Below are 15,690 nucleotides of genomic sequence, written 5' to 3'. Positions count from 1 at the left end.
AGATAACATGTAATAATGCGTGTGTTAAGGCCAAACATAGACAAATTAAGTTAGAGATTAAGAATATGTTCTAACTCAATTTTCCTCCCTGTACATTTATATATAAGCAACTCAGACTGTCTAGCTTTTTTGCTAAGTAATATTCAAATAAACTATGTAAAAATATTAAATACACATAATAATAAAAAGACACTTTTAAAAAAAAATCTATGTAAAATAAAATGAAATGGGATTACTGACTAGCTTAGTTAACTCAGGGGCTAAAAACATTCCCAATATTGTACATATAGCGTCTATTAATGGAATCATTATAGGCATTTAGAGCGGAGTGTTTCTATCTGCAAAATAAATGAAATTTGTGAGAGAAACAAAGATATCATGCGGTTACCTATATCACCAGTACCATAAGCCGCAAGGTTACCTTCTTTCTTTCTAGGGAGTGGTCAATTTCAATGGAATCATCCCAAATCTTAGCCATTGTTGATGCTGAAAGCCCTATTCCATTGGAATGGGAACTGTATCGTCGAATAACAACGTTAATTAGAATTAGCCAATCAGAAATCGGCATTTGTCCAAATATTCACGTCAGAGAGATGTAATCAACATTGATGAAATTCAAAAGTTTTAATATTTGGATGAGTAAAACATAAATAAATGCCAAATCTCTCTTACCATCATAAGATGGCAACTAACAGTCTTCAATATGTACCTTAGCCTTACCCTAAAATAATTTTTGAATAAAGACGAAGAATTTTTAGTTTTTGTTATGGTGATCGCGTTTTCTGTATTCTATTACAATGTTTTTCAGTAGAAAATGTTACAATAGTTATAAAGTTTTTCAGTAGCGGATTAGTCATGAAGAAACGGCAGCAAATGCTCTTTCTATATGCGGTCATTATTTTTATAGACTTTTATTACGAGCTACGTGGGATAAATTTGCTACGGGTCCCGCACTGGCTTATTAAAGTCTTTGAAAATATACTAGTAATAGGTCATTTGAGATTAAAGTTTTTACGTAACAAATTAACTACTGTGAGTTTGGCTTTATAACCTCTTTATACTAAAACCGCATATAGCTGAGCGATTTCAATGAAAATGAAATAAGTTTATGGATATGAAAAATATTGCTAGTTCATTTTCAACATATTTTTTCTAGTTCTTGATTAAAATAGGGATTTTTCATAGGTCATTTCATTTTATATTAAGTATTCGTATATTTATGGTATCAGAAAAAATTCATTCATTCAAACAATTTTATTTGATTTAATTCTTTTTAATTTTGCCCAGTTCTGTCACTATAGATAAGTTTCTTCTGTATGCCATAAATAATGATAATTTTGTTTCGCGCCAAAAACTATTCCATGTTATAACAAAAACTTAAAAAGTTATCTTATTAAATTTTGTAAAAAATTTAATTTATTTATTAAAAATGGATGTTGCTGATGCTCCAATTGGACATCTTCGAGTTCGAGATGATATTGGAATCCGTTGCCAGAAATTATTTCAAGATTTTTTAGAAGAGTAAGTTTACTTTTATTTCGTAAATTATTCTCATCAAGATTAAGTAAAAACTTTAATGTTAAAGATTTAAAGAAGATGGAGAATATAAATATATAGAACCGTCAAAAGAATTTGCAAATCCAGAAAAATGCACTTTCGAAGTTAGTTTCGAAGATGTGGAAAAATATAATCAAAATTTGGCACAAACTATTATCGAAGAGTATTATAGAATATATCCATTCCTGTGTCAAGCAGTTAAAAATTTTATAAAAGATCATAGCGAAGAAAAAAGTGATAAAGATTGTTTTGTCAGTTTCGTCGATGTACCAACTCGTCACAAAGTTAGAGAATTAACAACAACGAAAATCGGTACGCTTATAAGAATATCTGGTCAAGTTGTTCGAACACATCCTGTGCATCCAGAACTTGTTTCTGGAACATTTGTTTGCCTTGAATGTCAAACAGTTATTAAAGATGTTGAACAACAATTCAAAGTAAGTTCATTTTTTTAATTTTAATAAATAAGTTCGTCACTATTCAATGTAAACTTTTGATTTTGTTCCACCGGTACCGATGCAACAGAAAAATAGGTTTTTATGAATTTCTTTGGTTTTATTCTGGAAGTTGTATGTTATTTGTTTATTGTATGCAATAAATTACCTGTATTAATACATTTAAATTCCAATTTTATTAACCAGCGTTAGTTTGCGTGGTTTCGAAACAATCGAAATTGTAAAAGAACATTAATTACTTTTATCGTTAGCAAATTTTAAGACCCGGGAACCAAGAATAAAATTGATTGAGGCGTTATTTTTAAACTTAAGAATTTGCGAAAAAAAATTGCTTTTTTTTTTAAACATTTCGCCTTATATTACGTCACCTCGGGTAAATTTTATTTCTATTCCCAAATAAATACAAAAAGTAGAGTAGTTTTCTATATGATAAAAATCGAAAAACTCGCAATTACAAATCACATTTAAAATTAATAAAATATTTAGAGTTTAAAAGTATTATGTATTTTAATTACAGTTTACAAATCCCACAATATGTCGAAATCCGGTATGTAATAACCGTCGTCGTTTCATGCTGGATGTTGATCAATCGAAATTCGTTGATTTCCAAAAAGTACGAATACAAGAAACACAATCTGAATTACCTAGAGGGTGTATTCCTCGCAGTGTTGAAATAGTTCTTCGAGGTGAAATCGTCGAAACTGTACAAGCTGGGGATCGTTACGATTTCACGGGAACATTAATAGTAGTACCTGATGTAGCTGTTCTTGCAATGCCTGGTGCAAAAGCTGAAGTTGGTTCCAGGCACAAAATGGGTGAGGATAAAGGTGAAGGCGTTCGGGGTTTAAAAGCGCTGGGTGTACGCGATTTACAATATCGTATGGCATTTTTGGCATGTAGTGTCCAAGCAACAAATTTACGATTTGGTGGCACTGATTTACCATTAGAAGAAGTTACCGCTGATATGATGAAACGACAAATGACTGACGCTGAATGGAATAAAGTTTATGAAATGAGTCATGATAAAATGTTGTATCAAAATTTAATCTCGAGTTTATTTCCAAGTGTACATGGGAACGATGAAGTGAAACGTGGTATTTTATTAATGTTATTTGGTGGCGTATCGAAAAGCACGTTAGAAGGTACCAGTTTACGTGGTGATATCAATTGTTGTATTGTGGGTGATCCGAGTACAGCAAAATCACAATTTTTAAAACAAGTTGCGGATTTTTCACCACGTGCTGTATACACGTCGGGTAAAGCGTCATCAGCTGCTGGTTTAACTGCTGCCGTTGTACGTGACGAGGAATCGTATGATTTTGTCATTGAAGCTGGTGCGCTTATGTTAGCTGATAATGGTATTTGTTGCATTGATGAATTTGATAAAATGGATCCCCGAGATCAAGTAGCCATTCACGAAGCTATGGAACAGCAAACTATTTCGTTGGCTAAGGTATTTTTATTTTGTAACATTTTTTGAAGTTGCCCTCCTGTAAGAGATCCGTTAACGTTGACAAGCATAATTTTGAAACATAATATAACAAGTGAAAACAAACAATTGACTAATTGTTGAAATACCATGCATAAATAGTGTTGATTACTCTATCACATTGCACATGCATATACAATTTATATAATACATACTATACAACCCAATTGATCTATGTTGCTCATTTACGAACTCCACCTCACTTTTTACGTCCTGAGTACGGTGTAAAAATTTCAGCTTGATATCTTTTTTGAGTTATCGTGCCCACAGACAGATTTTATGAACACCTATACCAAAATTTTTTTCATAGCATCAATATTTTTTAGCGTTACAAGCTTGGGACTAAACTTAGTATACCTTGCATATTACATATATGCATGTTATAAAAATTTATAGCAATTTGAAATTGATTTTAGTCTTAAAATTTTAGTATAGGTTGGAGATAACATGATCTAAAAATCCAGTCCATTTGCTCAAATTAAGTCACTTAATTAAAAAGAGCAAAATTTAATAGATTTTCTCTCTGATTTTCGAATAGAAAATGTTGTTAGAACAGTCTGTTAAATTTTCAATCGTTCTAAAATAAATCATATTACGCCTGGTTGTAGACCTTTGTGTATATTGGATTTTAACACTAAATTGTCAGCATCACGAATAAAAAAATTTAAACCATACCTGTTAGCCTCAGCTAATTTTTTCATTGAATGAAAAGACAAAAGATACCTACTTTCTTATACATTTTAATATTCTGTGCCAAATTTGCTCTCTGTCTTTTATAATTGCGATGGTTTTCTTTTTTTTATTTATATAAACTAATACTCGGAATTTTACGTTTTTCTATCAAAACTAGTCAATTCTGTTTATCATTTTATCTCCCATTTTTATTTCCTGGTTACAATTTAGAATTTTCTGCAAATTTAAGACGCGATTTACTTTTTTTTAAAGAATTGTGTATAATTCTTTAAAAAAGGTTTTGTTACCAAAATTGTTACATCAACCTTTTTTATATGTGTATGGTTTACACGATTCTATACAACATTACTGTTATTATATATCTATGCGAGCTAAAATCGATAGTTTCTTTCTCTTTCGAGATATCGAAAAAAATTACTAGAAAAGAATAGAATATTTTTATACATATATACCGATTTTGATAACAATTCGCATATTTAATTTTTTCATTATTTTGGTCCACACTCATTATTACAAGTTCACTAAAATATTTGAATACATAACACTATTAAATTATCAATTTGTCCAGTTTTTACATTCCATAGCTCACTAATTATAAAATTAAAAATAAATTTTTATAACTAGTGTGTTATGAGTGTGGATCAAAATAATAAAAATAATTAAAGATGCGAATTTTCATGAAAATCGGTATATGTATATAAACAAATATTATTTTCTTTTCTAATAATTTTTTTCGATATTAGCCATCTCTGATTAGGCAAAATATTAAGAATCGGCCCTATTTTTCAATTTGTAGCAGGCTAAGTTTAAAATTCTGATTTCGGTTAAGTATCATAAAAAATGTGACCCATCACCTTTTTGTACCCTGCCTGACTGTGCAAAATTTCAAATTGATATTTCTATAAATAACGAAAATATGTGGGTGTGGATCTTAAATGCGATACATTGTATTTAAAAAATAAGTACCCAATATGTATTTAATCTTTTTAGGCTGGAGTTCGAGCTACATTAAATGCACGTACATCCATTTTGGCTGCTGCAAATCCAATTGGTGGACGATATGATCGTACTAAATCATTACAACAAAATGTACTATTATCTGCACCAATTATGTCACGTTTTGATTTATTTTTTATTCTTGTTGATGAATGTAACGAAGTGGTTGATTATGCTATTGCTAGAAAAATTGTTGATTTACATAGTAACATTGACGATGGTATTGAACGAGTTTATACACAAGAAGAAGTTTTACGTTACATTATGTTCGCAAAACAATTTAAGCCAATTATAAATGAGGTTTGTATATTTTGATTGATTTGATTACTTCATAATTTTTACGCCCATTTGTTATTTTAATCAAGTTCCGTCTCCGGAAGAGATAGAGAAAAAAATCAGAGGAATGAAGTATTATCTAGTAATAAAACAGGAGGTGTGCTTACTTGTAAGCAATACTAGAGGAATCAATAGAGGTTTTTGTTTAAGGAAAATTTTTGGAAGCTATAACTTTTAAGAAATATCTAAACACACCAAAAGTTATTAGCAACAAGTGAAAACAAACAATTGACTGAGTTAATTGTTGAAATACCATGTATAGGCAGTGTTGATAACTCTGTCACATTTCACATACATACATATCTGACATATTTAACTGATATTCTCATATAATGCGCAAGTGTTGATGCGCACTCGTTTGTTTTTTTGACGTCACGTAAATAACAAAAGATACTCACTTTGATATTAATACATACTATAAAATTTGTACCTAATTAACGCCCTCGTGGGTAAACAGTGATGTTTACAAAAAAATGTTTCAAACAAAAGTTGTTTATTTTTTTGTAAGGAACATTTTTTACATTTAAACTTTTATTCTATCTCTAACGGTTTACAAGATGGGTACTACGGACCCATGACCCAATTGACCCATGTTGCTCATTTACGAACTTGACCTCACTTTTTACGTCCTAAACACGCTGTAAAAATTTCAGCTTGATATCTCTTTTCGTTTTTGAGTAATCGTGACCACAGACGGACGGACGGACGGCCGGACGGACGGACGGACAACCGGAAATGGATTAATTGGGTGATTTTATGAACACCTATACCAATTTTTTTTTTGTAGCATCAATATTTTTAGGCGTTACAAACTTGGGACTAAACTTATAATACTATGTATATTTCATATATACATGGTATAATAATAGGATTTGAACATAATTTTTCAGTCTTCCTTCTGCATATGTTGTATACTCTTCAAATTCGAATTCATAGGTTTTTGAAGCATAATTCCACTCTAAAAAAGTATCTTTCATGATCTCTAGCATCTTTTGTGTAGAGTTTACCGTTTTTCAAGGTACAAAATGGCACATTTTCTCAGGAAAAGCGTACGTTAAACAATCTTAATTGGATCGTAATTATATTATTTATTGAGATATCACGATGTTGTTGAAATTATTTTTTTCTATCTACTGTGCGAAAGTGGCAATTTACGCCCGCTGTGCTAATCGAAGTTGCCGCTTTCTGCCTCCGTCGAGCAGAAAAAAAGTAGGCACACCACAGGAGCGATGAACACGAGATCTGAGACATTCTTTATTTTTGCTCCATAAAAGTGAAAGTTAAATTAATTTAATAACGAAGAAGTTGTAAGTATTCAAAGATTGTTGCCCATCCCCTTTTACCAAAACAAAGTTTTATATGTATCTCTGGTGATATCGGACAATGACGTCATTATCTTCCTCTTTGTTTAATTAGGAATTTTAAATGTTCATATTTTGCGTACTTTTAAAGATTTTCAAAAACTAACTTCACTTTTCTGCTCGTGTAGTGAGAATTCTTCACCTGAAGTGATAAAAAAAATTTAGTCAACATGCCTATTATAATTATTGTTTAAACTGTGGAGATATATGAAACATTATATACAGCAGATAGGGAAGGAATTTCATTTATACACCTTTTTTTGCTCACATATTTCTCGTAAAAATGCTTAGTTGTACCGCCAAATGACGAAAAACAAATTCATTCCTAGATTTAAGACGGTGGTAAAACCTTTTACGATATGAAATCTTAAACTTCTATCCTTTATGGACCTCAACTTCTGTGAATTGAAATTTCTTTCTGTGTTCTCTGTTTTGTCTGGTTCAGAAATTGTTCATATTTCAATTACTTTTCAGGAAGCCGCTGAATTATTAGTAGAACAATATAATCATTTACGTCAACGTGATGGTGTGAATTCAGTAAAAGCTACATGGCGGATTACCGTACGTCAATTAGAAAGTATGATACGTTTGGCAGAAGCAATGGCTAAAATGGAATGTGCTGATTTTGTACAAGCAAAGCATGTAAAAGAAGCATTCCGTTTATTAAATAAATCTATCATACGTGTTGAACAACCAGATATCTACTTAAATGATGATGAAAACAGTGATGAAATGATGGAAACTGAAGGAGAACATCAAACTAATGGCGGAACAGAGAATGGACATACGCAAGAGCAAACAAATGGAACATCAGCAGCAACCAAAAAGAAACTTACATTATCATTTGAAGAGTACAAAACGTTAACGAATACTTTAGTTGTATTTATGCGTAATGAAGAAACAAGATTGGAGAGTGAAGGTATTTTATCGAAAAATTTAATTTTCTTCAATTTTTGATACAATTGTTTCAAGTGACGATGATTTCTTTTTTATTGATTCCTCATTATAATCTCTAAAAATCAAATTTGCATTCTAGGTGGTTCAAATGAAGGAATTCGCAAGAGTGATGTGGTTGCATGGTATTTAAATCTAATTGAAGAACAAATTGAGTCTGAAGATGAGTTAATTGAACGTAAACTTATGATTGAGAAGGTTATCGATCGATTAATTTATCATGTATGTATAATTCAATCTTCAGTTAATATTTATTTATTTGATAATATATCTCATAATTTATAATTTTAATTTAAAGGATCAAATTATTATACCATTGATGTCAACGGGTTTAAAAGATGAAACCAAAGGTGATAAAGAAGAGGAAGATCCTTTATTAGTTGTTCATCCAAATTATGTAATAGAATCTTAAGTTTTATGTCGTACAATTTAGGTTATAAGTTTTTTATTTTTATTTAAATAAATATTAAAATTATTTAGTTTTTAATTTTAAAATCGATGCAGATTTATCAACATGTCTCTATCTATCGACCATTGCTTCACTCGTCCTTCAATTAAATGGGCTAGTAAAAACATAAATTCAATTCCTTCAACAATTTATATTCAAATCAATATAAAAGCTTATGTTTAGCAAAACATTCATTCACTAAAAGAGAAATCTGTGAATGCATTATTAAAGACCTTTCTAGCATATTATCCAAATTTTATGGATAAAATTATCGTTTTTTAAGCACACCATTTTGCGAATTATTGCAAAATTCATTTAGTGTCTGTAAAACAAAATATCTCGTTAAAAATTTCAAAGGTGAATAGTGTACTTAGTTTTATATGCCGAGACCAAGTAACAGGTAAAATGTCAATTATCGTTTTTCCTGGTTAAGTTCATTAGTTTAATCATCGCCCGTTTGAAAGTATTAGCTTAAATCATCAGTACCTGAATGACCTAGCTTTACTCGGAATTTTTTGAGTTAAAAAGATACAAATTTTATCACTAAATGGTGCATTTTATGTCAAGCGGACAGGGAAAAAAAGTGAGGTTCTGAAATTTGTTCGTATTAGGTCCAGTTATACATCTAGAAGATATAAATACGAAAACAATCTTTTTTTTTCATGATGTGTATATTTGTCTTCTTATGGGCTCCTAAAGAATCGTCTAAATCGAACTTAGGATTTTTTTGAAGAATTTTTTCGTATTGAAAATAATTACAATGAATTTTCAAACTCAAGATTTATATAGAAAATTTCCTAATCTTTTTAAAAAAGGAATCAGATTTGAATAAAAAATTTTCTTTAGTCTCCTAAACCGGAAATAAACATTTCAAAATAAAATTTTGGAAACTTCGACCAAAATAATACAACAGAAGTTTTGAAATGGGATCTGCATTAGTTAGTAGATAGGTAAATTTGGCGCCAACCGGCCGACATAAACAAACTTACATGCATACATTCATTTATGTACATTTCTCCTTAACTAATGCAAATCCCATTTCAAAACTTCTGGTGTATTATTTAGATTCTCTATAACAAATTTTTGTTTTTAATTTCTTTAAGTAAGCTTTAAACAATGCAGTCGAACAGTTTTTATAAAGATTCATTGACAATCCCAAAATTCCGAGCTTTTAACATATTTTTACCTAATAGATCTCTGTTACATAAAAAAAAAAACAAACATACGCGAATGGTACTTGTTGAATTCTCGGCTAATCAAATAATAGAAAGGGATACATTGTTTAGGAAAGAAACCTAGGCAGTTCTATACGTATACACGACACCTTACACCAACAAATGGGTTGATGACTAAATCTTTTTTATCTCGTCGGGTGAAGAATTTTCACTACACGGACAGAAAAGTGTAGTTGGTTTTTGAAAACCATTAGAAGTGCGAAAAATATGAACCTTTAAAACTTGATTTTTCGCATTTAACAGTTCATAACATTTCATCATCCAAGGTTTTTTATAGTCCTTAAAGTTCCCACCAATTAAGAATTGGGATTCTTAATTGCTATTTAGTTTTGTGAACAAAATCAAGAAAAATTCGTATACAGTAGAATCGAATACATAATACAGTAGAATAACGTAATAACTTCTATAAATTAATCAATTTTTTTGTACCTTTCCCCTCAGAGCTTCAAACCTCTTTTACATAAAAATACAAAGCCTTTATAACTTAAACGCATAATTCGAAAAATTTGGGTATTGGATCACAGAAACTTAATTAAAAAAAACAAAAGTAATATTTTAACGACCTCAATAACTTAAAGCATCTATATTTTTATTTATAGTTTAATAATACAGTAGAACCTCGATAAGTTAAAGTCCAAGGGAAACACAAAATATTTTAAGTTATAGAGGTTTTAAGTTATCAAGGGTCTATGTTAGGTAAAGGTTAATATAGAGGTATGTACATGTTTCTATGTAGTTACTGAGGGCCTATACAGAGATTATTTATTTAAGTTATAGAGGTTGCGTATTTTAAGTTATAGAGGTTTTGGGCTCTGATGGGAAGGGAACATAGTATTTTTTGAAGTAACAGAGGTTTTTATGTTACCGAGGTTTAAGTTATCGAGGTTCTACTGTAATACAATATGTAATAAACAAAGAATATAAATAAAACCTCACTGAAATATGAACTATTAAAAACTCCTTAAATGAAACCCTTGGTAATTTAAAAACTCGAAAAATAAAAATTATTTAACATTTCCCTTGATTATTCACTTGTAGATTCTTCTATATTATCGCTAAAAAATTATGGACAAAAAAAAGCGACATTTTGATGTTCTTCAGATATATTTGGTAGTTGAAAAATACACATTCATTAATAAACGTTTTAATGCCACCAAATATATCTGATGACAGCAAAGTGTCGCATTTTTTTGTCCACAAGATACATGGCTAATTTTGAATTAATTATAATTAATATTTTTCATAACGGGTTTATGCAGGCAATTCTGATACCAATTTTGATTAACAGATCGGTGTAGTTACCTATTATTGACTTGAAGTATGAACAGGTAAGTCAATATAGTTAACTACGCCGCTACGATCTGTTAACCAATCGAAATTGATATCAGAAGTTAATTTAATTACGAATATAATACTGCCTTTGCCTGCAAAAAAACGTTATGATAAAAATTGATTGAAAGGATATCATGGGCGTGTTTATCAATATCATCTGATTATCAGATAGATGACGTTTGACCTTATATCGTCTCCTGTACTATTATATCTGATATCTAATAGCGCCGTCTCTTGTAATATTATATCCAAATCACGGCTGAACGGATCTGGATGAAATTTGGCACAGAGATAGATTATAGTCAAGAAAAGCACATAGTTTCCGTGGGATATATTTGTTTAAATTTGATTTTTTGCATAGGTAGTGGTAGTTTGCAGTGTCAGCAAAAACCCTCTAATTTTTATCGCGGAAAAGTGACGGTTCCTATGGGATAGCATAGAGGAACCGTGTTTTTTAAAGGTTTTTGTAAAAGTTCGTGTAGTATTTTTGTCAAGAAGGCTTGAAACTCTCAAAAGCTCTTTAAATCGCGGGTAACAGCGCGAGGTGTAGATAGTTAAGTTATAAATGATTGTACGAGAGATATATACGAAAGAATCGGGCTGTGATCTTATTTGAAACTCAAAGCAAAAATAATTTACATAATTCACTTACCTGTTTAAATAAAATGTCTTAAAATTTTTTTTCATGTAAATAAAAATAAAATTGCCATACGTTTCGATCGAAAATATTTATTAAAAAAAATAATATAAATAAAAAAATGTGTAAGTCTAGAAAAATTCGTATCGATAAAAATTAATTTATGTGTTAAAGAATTAATTAATAAAATATCACAGATTAATTTTTGTTTATTAGTCAACTTGATGTTTAGGCTGATTATTGAAATATGAATTATAGGCTTTATTATTTTATAACAGTGATTTTCAAACTTTTGAGTATGCATAGAATGGTTAGAAATATTTTAACAGATACATAAAATATTAAACAATTTTTCGGAAAAAATTTACTACCATGAGTATAATTGAATCGTAAGAAATTAAGGACGTTCCACCAAAATGGCATTTTCTTAAGATTATCTTGAAAACGTATTTATGCGGTTAAAATATTAAATATAAAACATAAAAATTTATTTGACGATTTATCATTTTTAAAACTTATAAAAACGTTCGAATTTTTTGGGGCATTTGTTTGTAGATTATTAATTAGGGTAATATTTTTTATTAAAATCCTCTACACCGTCGTTAGGCTTCGACACTTCGAGAACTATGGTACAACATCGAAAACTTATACTCTTAATTTTCTATTTATGTAAATTGTAACAGAAGATGTCATCAAAATTTGAAAACTTTAATCTCATCTATCCTGTCATATTTAATTTTTGGTGAAATTAATTCAAAATATTTTAGATTTATCTAAATTTTAGACAACACGACATTCATTATTAAGCTAAATGGGTGATTGCGAATGCTAAATGGGTATGCGAATCCACAACACTACTACCTTAAAAAGGGGGGTTAAAAATTTCATTGTTCGACCACTTTGTTCATACTTTAATTTACACTGTTGGAAAAATCCGTTTTATCGTAAAAAGGTGTTTCCCCACTACGTAAAATTTTTTATAATCATATTATATTTTCGCGAGAAAATGTTCAAAATTTAGAATAAAATAAATATTGTATAAAAAACTACCTCAAATATAAAAGTTTGAAAATCTCTGTACAAATAAAAAGCTTACTACAAACATTCGAAGTAAATAATAATCCGTTCCCCATTTGATGCGATGATCTCACTCAATAATCAATAAAATATACATTATATAAGAACTTATTACGCAAATTGTATTATGACATAAATTAAAAATTGATAAAAGGATTAAAGTACCTTACACATAAATGGCAGCCCATTGATAGAGGCAGTGAAAGACCTCACATCATTCTCTCTGCAACCCTTTCCTGAAACATTTGAATGCAGAATGTTTACTTGCAAAGATTAAACAGAGAGTTCAATAATTTCAATTCAATTCAGATTATTTAAAAATATATAACATACCATTATTTTAAAATATCATAATAAGAATTATATAAATGTCACACAAATAATCACGAAATAATTAATAAATATATATTAGGAAATCGTTTCATAAATAAAGCAGTCGAATAAAATTGTACACATATATAAAAATATATAGCATAAAAATATGTAGGTATATAAAGAAAATCAAAATTTGAAAATGTTGTTGGGTGGGATCGGACCTCCCGATGAGCATACAACTGAAAAACAAATTTTTAAAATTATTTGTACACCGGTTATACCAAAAGCTTACCAAAATAAACGACAATGATCCTGGACTCTTTCAAAACCTAAATATTATTATATTACCTGTAAATAAATAATAATGAAAAAGTACACAAGAAAACAGCTTACATTATTTGTTTTAATATTATATCATACACATTATTTTTTGTCGACATCTTTTGATTGTTTTAAAAATTATATAAAATACAAAAAAAAAAAAATAATAATAAAGAAAATGTCTCAAATTTTTATATCCCGCGTACATCTGGCTTGACTGAAGCTCTAGTTGAAAAAATATTTTTATAAAATGATTTTATGAATATATTAATTTTAATGAAATATTTATGTTGCTTAAGCTTCAGCAATTTTTCATGTTTTTTTTTTTTTTTTTTAATGATTCAAAATTTTGAAAATTGTAATGTTCGTTATTTTTTGTGATACAAATTCGAAGCGTTCTGTACGATTTGATAACTCCTGTATAATTCTGTAGATTTAAAGTACGATGGAAATTAGTAAAATAAGTCATTCTAATTTGAACAAATACCTTTTTTGAATTAAGCATAAAGCGATTAAATCATAGAAGCTGATGCATCTAGTAATGGAGTGTTGTATTGGGGAAAGTTTTGGTAGGTAATTTGAATTGACCAATTCAAACAGAATTTTTGGATTCAAAATGGCGTATTTTATGCAATTCGTGGACTTTGACATTCATTTTTAATCTAAACTTTGGTGTGTATTTTAATTTTGTATGAAAATAATCAACTGTTTATAATAAAACATAATGCTACTGATAATATAAAATGATGCTCATACTCTTTCGGTAGTAATATTTTGTTTCTAAATCTGTACGTCCACGGTGTCCTACTTAAAAGCAACCCGTGACGTCTCCAAATAGAAGATGCTATTTTAAGCAAAAAAAGCTACGAGATTTTGTCAAAGATAGACAGAAATAACACAACTAATCTATCGAAGAGTCTATATTCGCTTCTACAGATAAAAAAACATATGACAGAAGTTTTATTGTCTTTCATACACACTCTACATGCTGGATCGATTGAGAACCTAAAAATGTGTAGATGGTAATTCAACCAATAATCCTCTATCAAAAGACTCACTGTCATTTTCAATTGTATTTTGTTTCAAGTGAAAACTTATTTTATTTACACTGTTCGTGATTTTATTCTTTTTATAAATAAAAACAGCTTTATCTATTTTTTAGAATGTTCAATTTCAATTGTTAATAAATCTTAGATCAAAATTTTGAATCATTAATTTAGACGATGAAATGAAATAATAATAAAAAAAAAAAGTAATTAAAAAACCACACATTTATGTACATTTAAATTCATTAATTCCATAAACTGAAAATATACACAATATTATAATAATCAAAAATACATTATGGGAAAGAGAGAGACGAACGAAGATGATAATATTCAATAATAAATTCTTACTACTTTGTAAAATGAAGCATTTAAATTTTATAATTCATTAAATGCAATTATAATTATCTATTTTGTTTTAATCAGTAATTTTATAATATAAACCCTAATTTAATCAAGAAACTTTCATGGGATTATATTGAATGAATAATTAGTTAACGATAATGAATGATTAGTTAACGATTTTCGATATTTTGAAAATATTTTATTAATAAAATTATTCTATTCCCGCTTTCTTTTTTTCAAAATTTCTATAAATAAAACAATTTTTTAATTCTGTTTATTCAAGACAAGTAATTTGATTCATTACTTTTTTGAATCTATGAAGAATGTTGACGTTTATCATTTTAAATATCAAAGTCTTTTGAATCAAACTTTGTTGACTAATTAAAGTTAGCTAAATTTAATGAAGAAAGGTACAAAAAAAGATTAATTCTTAATGATTTTCTTTAGAGATACAAATCAATCAACAAAACTCCGATAAAAAAGGGGTATTATATGTTTAAAGAATCGGTCTGGTTGTGACATTATAGCTCTCAAACAAGTCCTAATTAGTCCATTTTAGGTTGTCTGTCTGTGGACACGATAACTAAAAAACAAAAAGATATCAAGCTGAAATTTTTATAGCGTGCTCAGGACGTAAAAAGTGAATTCGTATTCGTAAATGAGCAACATAGGCCAACTGGGTCTTCAATCCGTAGGATCCATCTTGTCAATCGTTAGAGATAGAACAAAAGTTTAAATATAAAAAATGTTCCTTTAAAAAAAATTAACAACTTTTGTTTGAAAATTTTTTTCGTAAACATCACTATTTACCCTTGAGAGCGCAAATTATATGGGAATATCAGTTCTGTGTGGCTATCTAAGAGGAGCTATTTTTCGTAACTTGCATGACGTAAAAAGACAAACCATTCCGTAATCAACACTGTCTATACATTTTGTTTCAACCATTAATTCAGTCATTTGTTTGTTTTCACTTGTTAAGTGGTGTTTTCTATTTGAAAACTGCTTTACTTAGTATTAGCTTTGTTTGATGAAAATTTGATTAGATGTTTGGCCATCAGCCATTTTCTTAGCTTTGCGGTGCATTGATGATAAT

General features: G+C 29.1%; 1 protein-coding gene across 1 annotated transcript; it reads left to right on the top strand.

Moving 5' to 3' along the window:
* Positions 1-1,390: 1,390 nt before the first annotated feature.
* Positions 1,391-8,274, top strand: LOC123305512 (DNA replication licensing factor Mcm6). The gene is made up of 7 exons (XM_044887252.1): positions 1,391-1,521; positions 1,586-1,994; positions 2,530-3,465; positions 5,185-5,490; positions 7,362-7,806; positions 7,924-8,063; positions 8,140-8,274. The coding sequence occupies exons 1-7, from the start codon at positions 1,430-1,432 to the stop codon at positions 8,251-8,253; spliced, it is 2,442 nt and encodes an 813-aa protein (XP_044743187.1). The 5' UTR covers positions 1,391-1,429; the 3' UTR covers positions 8,254-8,274.
* The last annotated feature ends 7,416 nt before the right edge of the window (positions 8,275-15,690 follow it).

This window comes from Chrysoperla carnea, chromosome 1, assembly GCF_905475395.1.
Source record: "Chrysoperla carnea chromosome 1, inChrCarn1.1, whole genome shotgun sequence".
NCBI classification, from domain to species: Eukaryota; Metazoa; Arthropoda; class Insecta; order Neuroptera; family Chrysopidae; genus Chrysoperla; species Chrysoperla carnea.
The sequence above is the reverse complement of the archived record's forward strand: the minus strand, read 5'-3'. Positions and strand labels throughout refer to the sequence as shown.